Source organism: Bombina bombina, chromosome 4, assembly GCF_027579735.1.
Source record: "Bombina bombina isolate aBomBom1 chromosome 4, aBomBom1.pri, whole genome shotgun sequence".
NCBI lineage: Eukaryota > Metazoa > Chordata > Amphibia > Anura > Bombinatoridae > Bombina > Bombina bombina.
The window spans coordinates 933,141,220-933,161,042 of record NC_069502.1 but is presented as its reverse complement, the minus strand read 5'-3'; the positions used below and the strand labels follow the sequence as shown (position 1 = coordinate 933,161,042).

Genomic DNA, 19,823 nt, shown 5'->3' with positions numbered 1-19,823 from the left:
ATAATTGCTTAAAGGTGTATTCACATAAGTAAACATGTCACTGTTTAACAACACAGAAAATAAAAATTCAATGTTCTTATGTGTAAGATTGTGAAGATTCTAGTTACACACTATAATCATAGAAGAAAACAGCCTAATTCCTCAGCTTTCTAACACTTCTTATCACAATCAAAAACAAAAATGATGACACCTTATAAGCATGGCACATGTTCTGCCTGAAGGTGGGAGAGTCCACTGACTATAGAAAACTAGCATACTCCAATTTGTCATTAAGTCCTACCGGGTACGTAGTATTAAGTCTATAAATCCATTTTGTTTCTTTCTGCAATAGAACTTTTTCATTATTACCACCTCTACCATTTGTAATCCCTTTGTCTATTACAGTAAATTTTAAAGATTCAACACTTCCATTATGGAACGTGCAAAAATGTCTTGCCACATTTGTGTCATTTCCATGAAGGATATCATCCCGATGTTCCTGTACCCGGTCCTTTACTACCCTTTTGGTTTTGCCAACGTAAAAGGCCGGGCACGAACAGCGAAGAAGATAAATTACTCCTTCAGATTTACAGTTGAAGAAGAATTTAATATCAAAAATCTTGTCACTTGAAGTGAAGAATTGTTTTGTGCTATCCATGTGGGCACAGTACACACAGTGCCCACATGGATAGCTACCTTTGATTCCTTTGTCCCTTCTTAGCCAGTCAGCACCAGAGGGCCCTCTCACAAATTGACTCTTAACCAAGTGATCTCTCAAACTTAGAGCTTTCCTAGCTGTTAGTAATGGTTTTTTACCAATAGTATCTCTAACTTTGTCGTCCAGAGTAAGTACATGCCATTTATTAGCTAGTGCTGATCTAATGTTAGACCATTGATTATTGAACTTAGTGATAAATCTGATTTGCGCCTCTTTAGGCTTTGATTTTTTATTATACAAAAGATCATCTCTAGGGGTCCTACGTGCCTTCCACAATGCTTTTTTAAGCATTCCTTAACCAAATTTAATATGCATGCTGACTTAATGAAAGAAAGGTTTCTCAAAAGAGGTTATTCCAATAAATGTCTTAAAAAAGCATTGTGGAAGGCACGTAGGACCCCTAGAGATTTTTAATAAAAATTTTTTATTTTGTTTAATTTAGTGCTTATTTTTTTTTGTAATTTAGATAATTGTATTTTGTTAATTTAATGTATTTAATTCAGGTGAGGTTTTATTTTACAGGTAAATTTGTATTTATTTTAACTAGGTAGCTAGTTAATAGTTAATTATTTACTAACTAGTCTACCTAGTTAAAATAAATACAAACTTACCTGTGAAATAAAAATAACATCTAAGCTAACTACAATGTAACTATTAGTTATATTGTAGCTAGCTTACGGTTTATTTTACAGGTAAATTTGTATTTAGTTTTAAATAGGAATTATTTAGGTAATAATAGTAGGTTTTATTTAGATTTTTTTTAATTATATTTAAGTTAGGGGGTGTAAGGGTTACGTTAGGGTTAGGTTTAGAGGTTAATAGGTTTATAATAGAGGCGGAGTGAGCGGACGGCAGATTAGGGGTTAATTATATTTAAATTGTTTTTTTATGTGGGAGGGCGGCGGTTTAGGGGTTAATAATTTTATTATAGTGGCGACGATGTTGGGAAGCGGCGGAATAGGGGTTAATACATTTTTTAAGTGGTGGCGATGTCCGAAGTGGCAGATTAGGGGTTAATAATTTTATTTTATTATTTGCAATGCGGGAGGGCCTCGGTTTAGGGGTTAATAGGTAGTTTATGGGTGTTAGTGTACTTTGTAGCAGTTTTGTAATGTAAAACTCATAACTACTGACTTTAGATGACGTTACAGATCTTGTCATTTTAGGCTGTATCGCTCACTTTTTGGCCTCCCCGCAAAACTCGTAATACCGGCGCTATGAAAGTCCCATTGAAAAAGGACTTTTTTAAAAGTGTGGTACTGACGTTGTGTGACGGCCAAAAAGGTGTGCGGTACACCTATACCTACAAGACTTGTAATAGCAGCGTTAGGGAAAAAGCATCGTTATGGGCCATAACAATGCTTTTTCACTCATAAGGCAAAACTCGTAATCTAGCTGATTGTTAGTTCTTTTAATATGTGGATGATATTGTTGCAGTATATATTGCTCTGTTGTAACATATTATAATTTATATTGTTTATTTTTATAAAATATTACTATGTTTATTAGATTACATATAACAAGTTATTTATGTATCCTACTTATACACAAGTAATACAAGTATCTTTGTTGTAATACAAGTATCTTTGTTGTAATACAAGTATCTTTGATGTAATACAAGTATCTTTGTTGTGATACACTAGGACATAGTGATGGCTGAACAGTGATATCACATTTTCATATGTAAACTTTTTACTGGTCAGTAATGGATTAACCAATGTGTGTATAAATTGTAGGATGTTGGCACTAGACATTAGTCTATAATTATGGCTTACGCTGAAACGCGTCAGATGCTGACGGCTGACACTGAATCTTTAAATATTTTTGTACTCCGCGGTTCCAAGCTTTTAATATGGGTTTTCAATAAAGTGTTGTTTTTAACCTAAGCTGACCTTATCTTTCAAAATTATATTATATTTAAAGCCCTGAAATAAATGCTGTAAATGTAAAAACAGTCGGCTCCAGAGCAGCAATGCTCTACTTGGACCTAGCAAAAAACAGAGGCATATGTCTGTAGCCATCAATGACCAGCTAGCTCCCAGTAATGCATTGCTGCTCTTGATGTATGCGTTTTATCAAAGGATGCAAAATAAAATTATCTTAAAATTGAATTTTCTGCCTGAATCGTGAAAGTTATATTTTGACTTTCATGTCCCTTTTAAATGTAAAGTAATTTATCAGCATCCGTTGTGTACTAATACTCATTGGATGATAGATTACTTTTTCATCAGCCAATAAGCATTAGCCGGAAGTACCTATTAGCCAATGGACTTTAATTGGAAATACAAAAAGTAAGCGTTAGTAGGAAGTACTTTATTTTTATAAGGCAAATGCACTTTCATATGGCCCATTATTGATCTTTTAAATGTGCGTTTTACAGTGCTTGCCCCTATATTATTAAACTTCTAAACAGGGTTGCATTATCCTTAATGTTAGTTCTAACATGTATGCTCAAGCACTGTAAAACGCACTTTGTGAACATGTTTGGACTTTGTGTGCACAAATACGCATTCCCTAAAAAAACCAAGTACAAAAGGCGCAATCTTGTTTGAACATCTTCTTTGTAGATACAGTATTGCAAAAACAGTTTTTCTAGGTTTACAGTTTCAGTACTGTTAAATTCCAGTATAAGAAGATTTCTTCAGCCCTTCAAATAGAAACCCATATTTTTCTATGTCTATCACTACAAAGGGTAAACTGAGTGTGCTTTTAAATTCTTAATGTAAATATTGTAAAAAAAATAAAATACTTAAAATATTTAAGTGACAATATAGTCATTGAGCAAACATGCCCAGTATGCCTATCATGCCTACATACAAACGGCATGCAAATGGTTAAGCAGAGGTGATAATGGAATCAGATTGCACTCCATACCTTTTAAACTCATTATTGCACAATCCCATTTTAAAGGCCAGTTATGAAGATGCCTGAGCTAATAGTGACAATGACAACAGTGGGATGTGACTTAGAAACAAAGTTTAACAGAAAGAGATTGCTCCATGAAGTTTCTAGCTGTTGGGGTCCTGATCTCACTTTTCCTGCAGATTGATTATCTGTACATGATATCACATACTCAATACCTATACATATACAAACTAACATATACATACATTTAAATGTGTGCCCTTTCCACTGCAGATGGACTATAGCTTTAGTGAATCAATACCATGTATGCTAATGTCTCCTGTCCTTTAAAAGTCTCTTGAAAATGGACTGTGATCGAAGAGCACTTTTTCGGCTCCATGTTAAGAATAGAGCTTTTCTCTGTGAGCCGAAAAGACTTTATTGTGCTCGTGTTGAAACAAAAAGTTGACTTTTTAGCCAGAAAAATAGTCGTTAAGGCCTCAGCTGATATATTGTGGTCATCCCCTGAATTGCAAAAGATCTGAGTACAACAGAAATGTTATGTAGGGATCTTTTCTGAAAAATAGAGAATGGAGTGTACCATTTCTCCAACATAGGTGTGTCCGGTCCACGGCGTCATCCTTACTTGTGGGATATTCTCTTCCCCAACAGGAAATGGCAAAGAGCCCAGCAAAGCTGGTCACATGATCCCTCCTAGGCTCCGCCTACCCCAGTCATTCTCTTTGCCGTTGTACAGGCAACATCTCCACGGAGATGGCTTAGAGTTTTTTAGTGTTTAACTGTAGTTTTTATTATTCAATCAAGAGTTTGTTATTTTGAAATAGTGCTGGTATGTACTATTTACTCAGAAACAGAAAAGAGATGAAGATTTCTGTTTGTATGAGGAAAATGATTTTAGCAACCGTCACTAAAATCCATGGCTGTTCCACACAGGACTGTTGAGAGCAATTAACTTCAGTTGGGGGAACAGTGAGCAGTCTCTTGCTGCTTGAGGTATGACACATTCTAACAAGACGATGTAATGCTGGAAGCTGTCATTTTCCCTCTGGGATCCGGTAAGCCATGTTTATTACGATTGTAAATAAGGGCTTCAAAAAGGGCTTATTAAGACTGTAGACTTTTTTTGGGCTAAATCGATTGATTATTAACACATATTTAGCCTTGAGGAATCATTTTATCTGGGTATTTTGATATAATAATATCGGCAGGCACTGTTTTAGACACCTTATTCTTTAGGGGCTTTCCCAAAGCATAGGCAGAGCCTCATTTTCGCGCCGGTGTTGCGCACTTGTTTTTGAGAGGCATGGCATGCAGTCGCATGTGAGAGGAGCTCTGATACTTAGAAAAGACTTTCTGGAGGCGTCATTTGGTATCGTATTCCCCTTGGGGCTTGGTTGGGTCTCAGCAAAGCAGATACCAGGGACTGTAAAGGGGTTAAAGTTCAAAACGGCTCCTGTTCCGTTATTTTAAGGGTTAAAGCTTCCAAATTTGGTGTGCAATACTTTTAAGGCTTTAAGACACTGTGGTGAAAATTTGGTGAATTTTGAACAATTCCTTCATGTTTTTTCGCATTTGCAGTAATAAAGTGTGTTCAGTTTAAAATTTAAAGTGACAGTAACGGTTTTATTTTAAAACGTTTTTTGTACTTGTTATCAAGTTTATGCCTGTTTAACATGTCTGAACTACCAGATAGACTGTGTTCTGAATGTGGGGAAGCCAGAATTCCTATTCATTTAAATAAATGTGATTTATGTGACAATGACAATGATGCCCAAGATGATTCCTCAAGTGAGGGGAGTAAGCATGGTACTGCATCATTCCCTCCTTCGTCTACACGAGTCTTGCCCACTCAGGAGGCCCCTAGTACATCTAGCGCGCCAATACTCCTTACTATGCAACAATTAACGGCTGTAATGGATAATTCTGTCAAAAACATTTTAGCCAAAATGAACACTTATCAGCGTAAGCGCGACTGCTCTGTTTTAGATACTGAAGAGCATGACGACGCTGATATTAATATTTCTGAAGGGCCCCTAACTCAGTCTGATGGGGCCAGGGAGGTTTTGTCTGAGGGAGAAATTACTGATTCAGGGAACATTTCTCAACAAGCTGAACCTGATGTGATTGCATTTAAATTTAAGTTGGAACATCTCCGCATTCTGCTTAAGGAGGTATTATCCACTCTGGATGATTGTGACAAGTTGGTCATCCCAGAGAAACTATGTAAAATGGACAAGTTCCTAGAGGTGCCGGGGCTCCCAGAAGCTTTTCCTATACCCAAGCGGGTGGCGGACATTGTTAATAAAGAATGGGAAAGGCCCGGTATTCCTTTCGTCCCTCCCCCCATATTTAAAAAATTGTTTCCTATGGTCGACCCCAGAAAGGACTTATGGCAGACAGTCCCCAAGGTCGAGGGAGCGGTTTCCACTTTAAACAAACGCACCACTATACCCATAGAGGATAGTTGTGCTTTCAAAGATCCTATGGATAAAAAATTAGAAGGTTTGCTTAAAAAGATGTTTGTTCAGCAGGGTTACCTTCTACAACCAATTTCATGCATTGTCCCTGTCGCTACAGCCGCATGTTTCTGGTTCGATGAGCTGATAAAGGCGGTCGACAGTGATTCTCCTCCTTATGAGGAGATTATGGACAGAATCAATGCTCTCAAATTGGCTAATTCTTTCACCCTAGACGCCACTTTGCAATTGGCTAGGTTAGCGGCTAAGAATTCTGGGTTTGCTATTGTGGCGCGCAGAGCGCTTTGGTTGAAATCTTGGTCGGCTGATGCGTCTTCCAAGAACAAGCTACTTAACATTCCTTTCAAGGGGAAAACGCTGTTTGGCCCTGACTTGAAAGAGATTATCTCGGATATCACTGGGGGTAAGGGCCACGCCCTTCCTCAGGATCGGCCTTTCAAGGCAAAAAATAAACCTAATTTTCGTCCCTTTCGTAGAAACGGACCAGCCCAAAGTGCTACGTCCTCTAAGCAAGAGGGTAATACTTCTCAAGCCAAGCCAGCTTGGAGACCAATGCAAGGCTGGAACAAGGGAAAGCAGGCCAAGAAACCTGCCACTGCTACCAAGACAGCATGAAATGTTGGCCCCCGATCCGGGACCGGATCTGGTGGGGGGCAGACTCTCTCTCTTCGCTCAGGCTTGGGCAAGAGATGTTCTGGATCCTTGGGCGCTAGAAATAGTCTCCCAAGGTTATCTTCTGGAATTCAAGGGACTTCCCCCAAGGGGGAGGTTCCACAGGTCTCAGTTGTCTTCAGACCACATAAAAAGACAGGCATTCTTACATTGTGTAGAAGACCTGTTAAAAATGGGAGTGATTCATCCCGTTCCATTAAGAGAACAAGGGATGGGGTTCTACTCCAATCTGTTTATAGTTCCCAAAAAAGAGGGAACGTTCAGACCAATCTTAGATCTCAAGATCTTAAACAAGTTTCTCAAGGTTCCATCGTTCAAGATGGAAACCATTCGAACTATTCTTCCTTCCATCCAGGAAGGTCAATTCATGACCACGGTGGATTTAAAGGATGCGTATCTACATATTCCTATCCACAAGGAACATCATCGGTTCCTGAGGTTCGCATTCCTGGACAAACATTACCAGTTCGTGGCGCTTCCTTTCGGATTAGCCACTGCTCCAAGGATTTTCACAAAGGTACTAGGGTCCCTTCTAGCTGTGCTAAGACCAAGGGGCATTGCTGTAGTACCTTACTTGGACGACATTCTGATTCAAGCGTCGTCCCTTCCTCAAGCAAAGGCTCACACGGACATTGTCCTGGCCTTTCTCAGATCTCACGGATGGAAAGTGAACGTGGAAAAGAGTTCTCTATCTCCGTCAACAAGGGTTCCCTTCTTGGGAACAATAATAGACTCCTTAGAAATGAGGATTTTTCTGACAGAGGCCAGAAAAACAAAACTTCTAGACTCTTGTCGGATTCTTCATTCCGTTCCTCTTCCTTCCATAGCTCAGTGCATGGAAGTGATCGGGTTGATGGTAGCGGCAATGGACATAGTTCCTTTTGCACGCATTCATCTAAGACCATTACAACTGTGCATGCTCAGTCAGTGGAATGGGGACTATACAGACTTGTCTCCGAAGATACAAGTAAATCAGAGGACCAGAGACTCACTCCGTTGGTGGCTGTCCCTGGACAACCTGTCACGAGGGATGACATTCCGCAGACCAGAGTGGGTCATTGTCACGACCGACGCCAGTCTGATGGGCTGGGGCGCGGTCTGGGGATCCCTGAAAGCTCAGGGTCTTTGGTCTCGGGAAGAATCTCTTCTACCGATAAATATTCTGGAACTGAGAGCGATATTCAATGCTCTCAAGGCTTGGCCTCAGCTAGCGAGGGCAAAGTTCATACGGTTTCAATCAGACAACATGACAACTGTTGCGTACATCAACCATCAGGGGGGAACAAGGAGTTCCCTGGCGATGGAAGAAGTGACCAAAATCATTCTATGGGCGGAGTCTCACTCCTGCCACCTGTCTGCTATCCACATCCCAGGAGTGGAAAATTGGGAAGCGGATTTTCTGAGTCGTCAGACATTGCATCCGGGGGAGTGGGAACTCCATCCGGAAATCTTTGCCCAAGTCACTCAGCTGTGGGGCATTCCAGACATGGATCTGATGGCCTCTCGTCAGAACTTCAAAGTTCCTTGCTACGGGTCCAGATCCAGGGATCCCAAGGCGGCTCTAGTGGATGCACTAGTAGCACCTTGGACCTTCAATCTAGCTTATGTGTTCCCGCCGTTTCCTCTCATCCCCAGGCTGGTAGCCAGGATCAATCAGGAGAGGGCGTCGGTGATCTTGATAGCTCCTGCGTGGCCACGCAGGACTTGGTACGCAGATCTGGTGAATATGTCATCGGCTCCTCCTTGGAAGCTACCTTTGAGACGAGACCTTCTTGTTCAGGGTCCGTTCGAACATCCGAATCTGGTTTCACTCCAGCTGACTGCTTGGAGATTGAACGCTTGATCTTATCGAAGCGAGGATTCTCAGATTCTGTTATCGATACTCTTGTTCAGGCCAGAAAGCCTGTAACTAGAAAGATTTACCACAAAATTTGGAAAAAATATATCTGTTGGTGTGAATCTAAAGGATTCCCTTGGGACAAGGTTAAGATTCCTAGGATTCTATCCTTCCTTCAAGAAGGATTGGACAAAGGATTATCTGCAAGTTCCCTGAAGGGACAGATTTCTGCCTTGTCTGTGTTACTTCACAAAAAGCTGGCCGCTGTGCCAGATGTTCAAGCCTTTGTTCAGGCTCTGGTTAGAATTAAGCCTGTTTACAAACCTTTGACTCCTCCTTGGAGTTTCAATTTAGTTCTTTCAGTTCTTCAGGGGGTTCCGTTTGAACCCTTGCATTCCGTTGATATTAAGTTATTATCTTGGAAAGTTTTGTTTTTAGTTGCAATTTCTTCTGCTAGAAGAGTTTCAGAATTATCTGCTCTGCAGTGTTCTCCTCCTTATCTGGTGTTCCATGCAGATAAGGTGGTTTTACGTACTAAACCTGGTTTTCTTCCAAAAGTTGTTTCTAACAAAAACATTAACCAGGAGATTATCGTACCTTCTCTGTGTCCGAAACCAGTTTCAAAGAAGGAACGTTTGTTGCACAATTTGGATGTTGTTCGCGCTCTAAAATTCTATTTATATGCTACAAAGGATTTTAGACAAACATCTTCCTTGTTTGTCGTTTATTCCGGTAAAAGGAGAGGTCAAAAAGCAACTTCTACCTCTCTCTCTTTTTGGATTAAAAGCATCATCAGATTGGCTTACGAGACTGCCGGGCGGCAGCCTCCCGAAAGAATCACAGCTCATTCCACTAGGGCTGTGGCTTCCACATGGGCCTTCAAGAACGAGGCTTCTGTTGATCAGATATGTAGGGCAGCGACTTGGTCTTCACTGCACACTTTTACCAAATTTTACAAGTTTGATACTTTTGCTTCTTCTGAGGCTATTTTTGGGAGAAAGGTTTTGCAAGCCGTGGTGCCTTCCATTTAGGTGACCTGATTTGCTCCCTCCCTTCATCCGTGTCCTAAAGCTTTGGTATTGGTTCCCACAAGTAAGGATGACGCCGTGGACCGGACACACCTATGTTGGAGAAAACAGAATTTATGTTTACCTGATAAATTACTTTCTCCAACGGTGTGTCCGGTCCACGGCCCGCCCTGGTTTTTTTAATCAGGTCTGATAATTTATTTTCTTTAACTACAGTCACCACGGTACCATATGGTTTCTCCTATGCAAATATTCCTCCTTAACGTCGGTCGAATGACTGGGGTAGGCGGAGCCTAGGAGGGATCATGTGACCAGCTTTGCTGGGCTCTTTGCCATTTCCTGTTGGGGAAGAGAATATCCCACAAGTAAGGATGACGCCGTGGACCGGACACACCGTTGGAGAAAGTAATTTATCAGGTAAACATAAATTCTGTTTTTTTTTAATTATCATACTATAAGATATTTTCAAAATGTGCAGTCAAAAAACTAAAATTTAAGTAAAAATTATAATATACTTCTAAACTTGTTCGTTTTCTTAAATTAACTTCAATTGTCACTGTTTATAATAAAACTAAATAGAATAACAGTTCTTCAAATGTAAAAGGACAGATTTAATTTACATTAGAGTCAAAATTAAACTTTCATGATTCATATAGAATATGCGATTTCAACCAACTTTCAAAGTTACTTTTGTTATCAATTGTGCTTTGTTCTTTTGGTATACTTTGTTAAAGAGTAAACCTAGGTAGGCTCATGAGCAGCAGTGCACTGGGAGCTAGTTAAACACATCTAGTGAGCCAATTAAAAAAAGCATCTATGTGCATCCACCAATCACCAGCAAACTTCCAGTAATGCATTGCTTCTGCTGAGCCTACCTAGGCATGCTTTTTAAAAAAGGATACCAAAAGAACAAAGCAAATCCAAAAATAAAGTAAATTTGAAAGGGGTTTGCTGTCCTTTTAATTGATTATAAATAAATCTTTACTATATATTATCCTTTTCTATAAGGTAAACTGGGCTTTTGGGTGGAAACCTTATTCCTTACACCTTGCATAATCTATTCCAATTGTTTTATTATCTGCTTTTAGTCATGTAGTAAGAACTATTATTAGAGTATAAGCTCAGCTGTTTTATTAACTTACATATTTCATTGAGACATATTTGCAAAAAATATTACATTTAGTTTAACTAAAAAAAAGTGGCAATTGAAATTAAAAGGGCCTTAAAGGGACACTAAACCCAAAAAATGTCTCTCATGATTCAGGTAGAGAATACAATTTTATACAACGTTCCAACTTACTTCTATTATCTAATTTGCTTAATTGTTTAGATAATCTTTGTTGAAGAAATAGAAATGCACATGGGTGAGCCAATCACACGAGGCATCTATGTGCTTCTACCAATCAGGAGCTATTGATCATATCTAGATATGCTACTCAGCAAAGAATATCAAGAGAATGAAGCAAATTAGATAATAGAAGTAAATTAGAAAGTTGTTTAAAATTGCATGCTCTTTCTAAATCATGAAATAAAAAATGTGGGTTTCATGTCCCTTTAAAAGTCAAAATCCCTTTCACATTTTTATAGATAAAGCAAGCACATTTTTTATTATTGTTCACCATTTTATGGGGATTTCATTTTGAGTTTCTACTATTACATTTTCTTTGTTTTTTTTGTTATCCTTTGTTGAAAAGCTGGAAAGTAAGTTCAGGAGTGTGCACGTGTCTGCAGTACTATATGGCAGCAGTTTTGCTACAATGTTACACATTAGCAAGAGCACTAGATGGCAGCACTATTTCCTGTTATGCAGTGCTCCAGAATGTGCATGTCACCTATTTAGATATCTCTTCAACAAAGAATAACATGAAAATGAAGCAAATTTGATCATAAAAAGTAAAATGTATTTTCTATCTGAATCATGAAAGAAAAATTTTGGGTTTCATGTCCCTTTAATTACTTTTCAATTGCCTACGTAGCCTGTTCTTTTGGGATTCTAGTTGTGTAATAGAATGGGTATCACAGGCAACTAGTGTGATCTTACTGCCCTGAAAACCACTTGTTACTTGAAACGTACAGGGTATCTTACGGTCGTTAAGGGGTTAAGAAAAGACTCTATTGAGCTATAACTTGACATTTTTCTTCTCTTTACAAGGTTTCCCAGTTATCATGGATTGAGCGAAAAGTTGCTGCTACTCTTTTTGGGAATCCTCCAGCTGCAACAATACAAGAAGCTTTACAGAATTTCCTGAAGGTTTGTATTGTATTAAAAGAGATCACTAGATTTAATAATTGACCATATTACAAGAAGATTAAGTGCATTATATGTGAATTATATGTTTATATATATATGTAAAATGTAATAAGTCTACACTCACTGTACTTAGCAAAATCACATTACAAAGTTACTTTATTTAGGTGATGTTTCTCCAATAGTAGTATATTACAAATATATTTAGCAACTATAATTAACAATTTAAAAAGTAATATTTCATCCATTTACAAACCCTTCCTACTTATGATATTAAGATCTTTTCATTCACATACTAAGCAACTTCCAATCTTAGCTTGCCTGCTTCACTTTGGCATTCCACAAGAAGCTGTGTTTTCTGTTAAATGCAAATAACTGGCCTATTTGCCATGCTCTGTATTTCATTCAAGTACTGTACTTGCTGGGGGGTTTCAGGATATGAACTAAGTAAAAGTGCTTTTAGTGCTTTTGATCACTTTCAATTACTTTGAATCACTCATATCCTGCAAACATCGAGCTTCCCTCTTAAATCAATATGAATCCCAAATGTTTTCTTTAATGACAGAGCATGCAATTTTAAACAACTTTCCAATATACTTCTATTATTAAATACTAGTCATAAAGCCCGTGTACATGGGCCATTTTTTGCAGTACAGCGGTTCCACCCCTTGCTCTCTCTCTATCCCCCCTCTATTTTGCTCTCTCTGCCCCCTCTCTTTTGCTCTCTCTCTCCCCCTCTCTTTTGCTCTCTATCTCCCCCTCTCTTTTGCTCTCTATCTCTCCCTCTCTTTTCCTTCCTCTCTTTTGTGCTCTCGGTCCCCCTCTCTCTTGTGCTCTCCCCCCTCTCTTTTGCTCTCTCTCTCCCCCTCTCTTTTGCGCTCTCTCCCTCTCTCTTTTGCGCTGTCTCCCTCTCTCTTTTGCTGTCTCTCTCCCTCTCTTTTTTTGCTCTCTCTAACCCCCTCTTTTACTCTCTCTCTCCCCCCTTTTTGTTTGCTCTCTCCCCCTCTCTTTTGCTGTCTCTCTGCCTCTCTTTTGCTCTCTCTATCCCCCCATATTTTGCTCTCTCTCTCCCCCCCTTTCTTTTGTTCTCTCTCTCTCCCACTCTCTTTTGCTCTCTCTCCCCCCTTTCTTTTACTCTCTCCCCCCTCTCTTTTGCTGTCTCTCTCCCCCTCTTTTGCTCTCTCTATCTCCCCTCTTTTGCTCTCTCTCTCTCTCTCTCTCTCTCTCTCTCTCTCTCTCTCTCTCTCTCTTTCTCTCTCTCCCATTTCTTTTGCCCTCTTTCCCCCCTCTCTTTTGCTGTCTCTCTCCCCCTATCTTTTGCTGTCTCTCTATCCCCCCTCTCTTTTGCTCTCTCTCTATCCCCCCTCTCTTTTGCTCTCTCTCTCCCCCCTCTCTTTTGCTCTCTCTATCCCCCCTCTTTTGCTTTCTCTATCCCCCCTCTTTTGCTCTCTCTCTCCCCCCTTTCTTTTGCTCTCTCTCTCCCCCTCTCTTTTGCTGTCTCTCTCCCCCTCTTTTGCTCTCTCTATCCCCCCCTCTTTTGCTCTCTCTCTCCCCTTTCTTTTGCTCTCTTTCCCCCCTGTCTTTTGCTGTCTCTCTCCCCCTCTATTTCTCTAGTAAGGTGTATCCAGTCCACGGATCATCCATTACTTATGGGATATTCTCATTCCCAACAGGAAGTTGCAAGAGGACCCACAGCAAAGCTGTTATATAGCTCCTCCCCTTCCTACCATACCCAGTCATTCTCTTGCAACTCTCAGCGCGCATGGAGGTAGTAAGAGGAAAGTGGTGAAAAATAGTTAGTTTATTTTCTTCAATCAAAAGTTTGTTATTTTCAATAGTACCGGAGTTGTGCTATTGTTTCTCAGGCAGAGATAGAAGAAGAATCTGCCTGAGTTTTCTATGATCTTAGCAGGTTGTAACTAAGATCCATTGCTGTTCTCACACATGTCTGAGGAGTGAGGTAACTTCAGAGGGAGAATGGCGTGCAGTTTATTCTGCTATCAGGTATGTGCAATTATGATTTTTTCTAGGATTGGAAATGCTAGAAAATGCTGCTAATTCCTGATAAATGTAAGTTAAGCCTGAATACAGTGATTTAATAACGACTAGTATCATGCTTACTCTCAGGGGTATTACCCTTATAGATATGCTATATAAAACGTTTGCTGGCATGTTTAATCGTTTTTTTATATATGCTTGGTGATAAAACTTTATTGGGGCCTAATTTTTTCCACATGGCTGGCTTTATTTTTGCCTAGAAACATTTTCCTGAGGCTTTCCACTGTTGTAATATGAGTGGGTGGGGCCTATTTTAGCACTTTATTGCGTAGTTAAAATTACAGACTGAGACATCCAGTTTTCCTTAGGAGTCCCCTGAATGCTACAGGACATCTCTAAAGAGCCTAAAATCATTTATTGGGGAAGGTAGGAGCCACAGTAAAGCTGTGGCACTTTGCTGGGACTGTTAAAAAATGTCTGTAGTTTTTTTGATCCGTTTTTTGAACTAAGGGGTTAATCATCCATTTGCAAGTGGGTGCAATGCTCTGTTAGCCTATTACATACACTGTAAAAATTTTGTTTGTGTAACTGCCTTTTTTCACTGTTTTTCAAATTTTGACAAAATTTGTTTCTCTTAAAGGCACAGTACCGTTTATTTATATTGCTTGTTAACTTGAATTAAAGTGTTTTCCAAGCTTGCTAGTCTCATTGCTAGTCTGTATAAACATGTCTGACATAGAGGAAACTCCTTGTTCATTATGTTTAAAAGCCATGGTGGAACCCCCTCTGAGAATGTGTACCAAATGTACTGATTTCACTTTAAGCAATAAAGATCATATTATGTCTTTGCAAAATTTATCACCAGAGGATTCTGATGAGGGGGAAGTTATGCCGACTAACTCTCCCCACGTGTCAGATCCTTTGACTCCCGCTCAAGGGACTCACGCTCAAATGGCGCCAAGTACATCAAGGGCACCTATAGCGTTTACTTTACAAGACATGGCGGCAGTCATGGATAATACCCTGTCAGCGGTATTAGCCAGACTACCTGAACTTAGAGGTAAGCGAGATAGCTCTGGAGTTAGACGAAATGCAGAGCATACTGACGCTTTAAGATCCATGTCTGATACTGCCTCACAATATGCTGAAGCTGAAGAAGGAGAACTTCAGTCTGTGGGTGATGTTTCTGACTCAGGCAGAGTACCTGATTCTGATGTTTCTACATTTAAAGTTAAGCTTGAACACCTCCGCGTGTTACTAAAGGAGGTTTTAGCTGCTCTGAATGACTGTGACACAATTGCAGTGCCAGAGAAATTGTGTAGACTGGATAAATACTTTGCAGTGCCGGTGTGTACTGATGTTTTTCCAATAACTAAAAGGTTTACAGAAATTATTACTAAGGAATGGGATAGGCCAGGTGTGCCGTTCTCTCCACCTCCTATTTTTAGAAAAATGTTTCCTATAGACGCCACCACACAGGACTTATGGCAGACAGTCCCTAAGGTGGAGGGAGCAGTTTCTACTTTAGCAAAGCGGACTACTATCCCTGTCGAGGACAGTTGTGCTTTTTCACATCCAATGGACAAAAAATTAGAAGGTTACCTTAAGAAAATATTTTGTCAACAAGGTTTTATCCTTCAGCCCCTTGCATGCATTGCCCCTGTCACTGCTGCTGCGGCGTTCTGGTTTGAGTCTCTGGAAGAGGCCTTACAGGTAGCGACTCCATTGGATGACATACTTGGCAAACTTAGGGCAATTAAGCTAGCCAATTCTTTTGTTTCTGATGCCATTGTTCATTTGACTAAACTAACGGCTAAGAATTCTGGTTTTGCTATACAGGCGCGTAGAGCGCTATGGCTTAAAACATGGTCAGCTGACGTGACTTCCAAATCTAAGCTGCTTATCATTCCCTTCAAGGGGCAGACCTTATTCGGGCCTGGTTTGAAGGAGATCATTGCTGATATCACTGGAGGAAAAGGTCATGCCCTTCCTCAGGACAGGTCCAAATCCAGGGCCAAACAGTCTAATTTTCGTGCCTTTCGAAACTTCAAGGCAGGTGCGGCATCAACCTCCTCTAATGCAAGACAAGAGGGAACTGTTGCTCAATCCAAAGCGGTCTGGAAGCCAAACCAGACCTGGAACAAAGGTAAGCAGGCTAAAAAACCTGCTGCTGCCTCCAAGACAGCATGAAGGAACGGCCCCCTATCCGGTAACGGATCTAGTGGGGGGCAGACTTTCACTCTTCGCCCAGGCGTGGGCAAGAGATGTTCAGGATCCCTGGGCGTTGGAAATTATATCCCAGGGATATCTTCTGGACTTCAAAGCTTCTCCCCCAAAAGGGAGATTTCACCTTTCACAATTATCTGCAAACCAGATAAAGAGAGAGGCATTCTTACACTGTGTACGAGACCTCCTAGTTATGGGAGTGATCCATCCAGTTCCAAACGAGGAACAAGGACAGGGTTTTTACTCAAATCTGTTTGTGGTTCCCAAAAAAGAGGGAACATTCAGACCAATTTTGGATCTAAAGATCTTAAACAGATTCCTCAGGGTTTCATCATTCAAGATGGAAACTATCCGTACCATCCTGCCTATGATCCAGGAGGGTCAATATATGACTACAGTGGATCTAAAGGATGCTTACCTTCACATTCCGATACACAAAGATCATCATCGGTTTCTCAGGTTTGCCTTTCTAGACAGGCATTACCAGTTTGTAGCTCTTCCCTTTGGGTTAGCTACAGCCCCAAGAATTTTTACAAAGGTTCTAGGGTCGCTTCTAGCGGTCCTAAGGCCGCGGGGCATAGCAGTAGCACCTTATTTAGACGACATCCTGATACAGGCGTCAAATTTCCAAATTGCCAAGTCTCATACGGACGTAGTTCTGGCATTTCTGAGGTTGCATGGGTGGAAAGTGAACGAGGAAAAGAGTTCTCTATCCCCACTCATGAGAGTTTCCTTTCTAGGGACTCTGATAGATTCTGTAGAAATGAAAATTTACCTGACGGAGTCCAGGTTATCAAAGCTTCTAAATTCCTGCCGGGTTCTTCATTCCATTCCGCACCCTTCGGTGGTTCAGTGTATGGTAGTAATCGGCTTAATGGTAGCGGCAATGGACATAGTGCCGTTTGCACGCTTACATCTCAGACCGCTGCAACTATGCATGCTCAGTCAGTGGAACGGGGATTGCACAGATTTGTCCCCTCAACTGAATCTGGACCAAGAGACCAGGGATTCTCTTCTCTGGTGGCTATCTCGGGTCCATCTGTCCAAAGGTATGACCTTTCGCAGGCCAGATTGGACGATTGTAACAACAGATGCCAGCCTTCTAGGTTGGGGTGCAGTCTGGAACTCCCTGAAGGCTCAGGGATTGTGGACTCAGGAGGAGTCTCTCCTTCCAATAAATATTCTGGAACTAAGAGCGATATTCAATGCTCTTCAGGCTTGGCCTCAGTTAGCAACTCTGAGGTACATCAGATTTCAGTCGGACAACATCACAACTGTGGCTTACATCAACCATCAAGGGGGAACAAGAAGTTCCCAAGCGATGTTAGAAGTCTCAAAGATAATTCGCTGGGCAGAGTTTTATTCCTGCCATCTATCAGCTATCCATATCCCAGGTGTAGAGAACTGGGATGCGGATTTTCTAAGTCGACAGACTTTTCATCCGGGGGAGTGGGAACTCCATCCGGAGGTGTTTGCACAAGTGATTCATCGCTGGGGCAAACCAGAACTGGATCTCATGGCATCTCGACAGAATGCCAAGCTTCCTTGTTACGGATCCAGGTCCAGGGACCCCAGGGCGACGCTGATAGATGCTCTAGCAGCGCCCTGGTCTTTCAACCTGGCTTATGTGTTTCCACCGTTTCCTCTGCTCCCTCGACTGATTGCCAAGATCAAGCAGGAGAGAGCATTGGTGATTTTAATAGTGCCTGCGTGGCCACGCAGGACCTGGTATGCAGACCTAGTGGACATGTCATCCTTTCCACCATGGACTCTGCCTCTGAGACAGGACCTTCTACTTCAGGGTCCTTTCCTCCATCCAAATCTAATTTCTCTGAGACTGACTGCATGGAGATTGAACGCTTGATTTTATCAAAGCGTGGCTTCTCCCAGTCAGTCATTGATACCTTAATACAGGCACGAAAGCCTGTCACCAGGAAAATTTACCATAAAATATGGCGTAAATTTCTTTATTGGTGTGAATCCAAGGGCTACTCATGGAGTAAGGTCAGGATTCCTAGGATATTATCTTTTCTCCAAGAAGGCTTGGAAAAAGGTTTGTCAGCTAGTTCCTTAAAGGGACAGATTTCTGCTCTGTCTATTCTTTTGCACAAGCGTCTGGCAGATGTTCCAGACGTTCAGGCATTTTGTCAGGCTTTAGTCAGAATCAAGCCTGTGTTTAAACCTGTTGCTCCACCATGGAGCTTAAATTTGGTTCTTAAGTTTCTTCAAGGAGTCCCGTTTGAACCTCTTCATTCCATTGATATAAAACTTTTATCTTGGAAAGTCTGTTTTTTTGTAGCTATTTCCTCGGCTCGTAGAGTCTCCGAGTTATCTGCCTTACAATGTGATTCTCCTTATCTAATTTTTCATTCTGATAAGGTAGTCCTGCGTACCAAACCTGGGTTTTTACCTAAGGTGGTATCTAACAAGAATATCAATCAAGAGATTGTTGTTCCATCCTTGTGTCCTAATCCTTCTTCAAAGAAGGAACGTCTATTACACAATTTGGACGTGGTTCGTGCTTTAAAGTTTTACTTACAAGCTACTAAGGATTTTCGGCAAACATCTGCTTTGTTTGTTGTTTACTCTGGTCAGAGGAGAGGTCAAAAGGCTTTGGCAACCTCTCTTTCTTTTTGGCTAAGAAGCATAATACGCTTAGCCTATGAGACTGCTGGATAGCAGCCCCCTGAAAGGATTGCAGCTCATTCTACTAGAGCTGTGGCTTCCACCTGGGCCTTTAAAAATGAGGCCTCTGTTGAACAGATTTGCAAGGCGGCGACTTGGTCTTCACTTCATACTTTTTCAAAATTTTACAAATTTGATACTTTTGCTTTTTCGGAGGCTATTTTTGGGAGAAAGGTTTTACAAGCAGTGGTACCTTCCGTTTAAGTTCCTGCCTTGTCCCTCCCTTCATCCGTGTACTTTAGCTTTGGTATTGGTATCCCATAAGTAATGGATGATCCGTGGACTGGATACACCTTACTAGAGAAAACACAATTTATGCTTACCTGTTAAATTTATTTCTCTAGTGGTGTATCCAGTCCACGACCCGCCCTGTCATTTTAAGGCAGGTTATTTTTAAATTTAAACTACAGTCACCACTGCACCCTATGGTTTCTCCTTTCTCTGCTTGTTTTCGGTCGAATGACTGGATATGGTAGGAAGGGGAGGAGCTATATAACAGCTTTTCTGTGGGTCCTCTTGCAACTTCCTGTTGGGAATGAGAATATCCCATAAGTAATGGATGATCCGTGGACTGGATACACCACTAGAGAAATAAATTTATCAGGTAAGCATAAATTGTGTTTTTGCTGTCTCTCTCCCCCTCTCTTTTGCTCTATCTCTCCCCTCTCTTTTGTGCTCTCTAATCCCGCTCTTTTACTCTCTCTCTCCCCTCTCTATTTTGCTGTCTCTCCCCTCTCTCTTTTGTTCTCTCTATCCCCCCTCTTTTGCTCTCTCTATCCCCCCTTTTTTTGCTCTCTCTATCTCCCCCTCTTTTGCTCTCTTTCTCACCCCTCTCTCTTTTGCTCTCTTTCTCCCCCTCACTCTTTTGCTCTCTCTATCCCCCATCTTTTGCTCTCTCTCTTCCCCTCTCTTTTGCTGTCTCTCTCCCCCTCTCTTTTGCACTATCTCTCCCCCTCTCTTTTGCTCTCTCTAACCCCCCTCTTTTACTCTCTCTCTCCCCCTTTTTTGCTCTCTCCCCTCTCTCTTTTGCTGTCTCTCTCCCTCTCTTTTTCTGTCTGTATCCCCCCTCTTTTGCTCTCTCTATTCCCCC

At 41.0% G+C, this 19,823-nt stretch overlaps 1 protein-coding gene across 1 annotated transcript in view; it reads left to right on the top strand.

The window, feature by feature from the left end:
• Nucleotides 1-19,823, top strand: part of RMDN2 (regulator of microtubule dynamics 2) — a 390,609-nt gene that overhangs the window by 220,892 nt on the left and 149,894 nt on the right. The window contains exon 8 of the mRNA XM_053711902.1: nt 11,729-11,827. Within this exon, the coding sequence (XP_053567877.1) occupies nt 11,729-11,827 (99 nt within the window). The remainder of the gene's footprint in view (nt 1-11,728; nt 11,828-19,823) is intronic.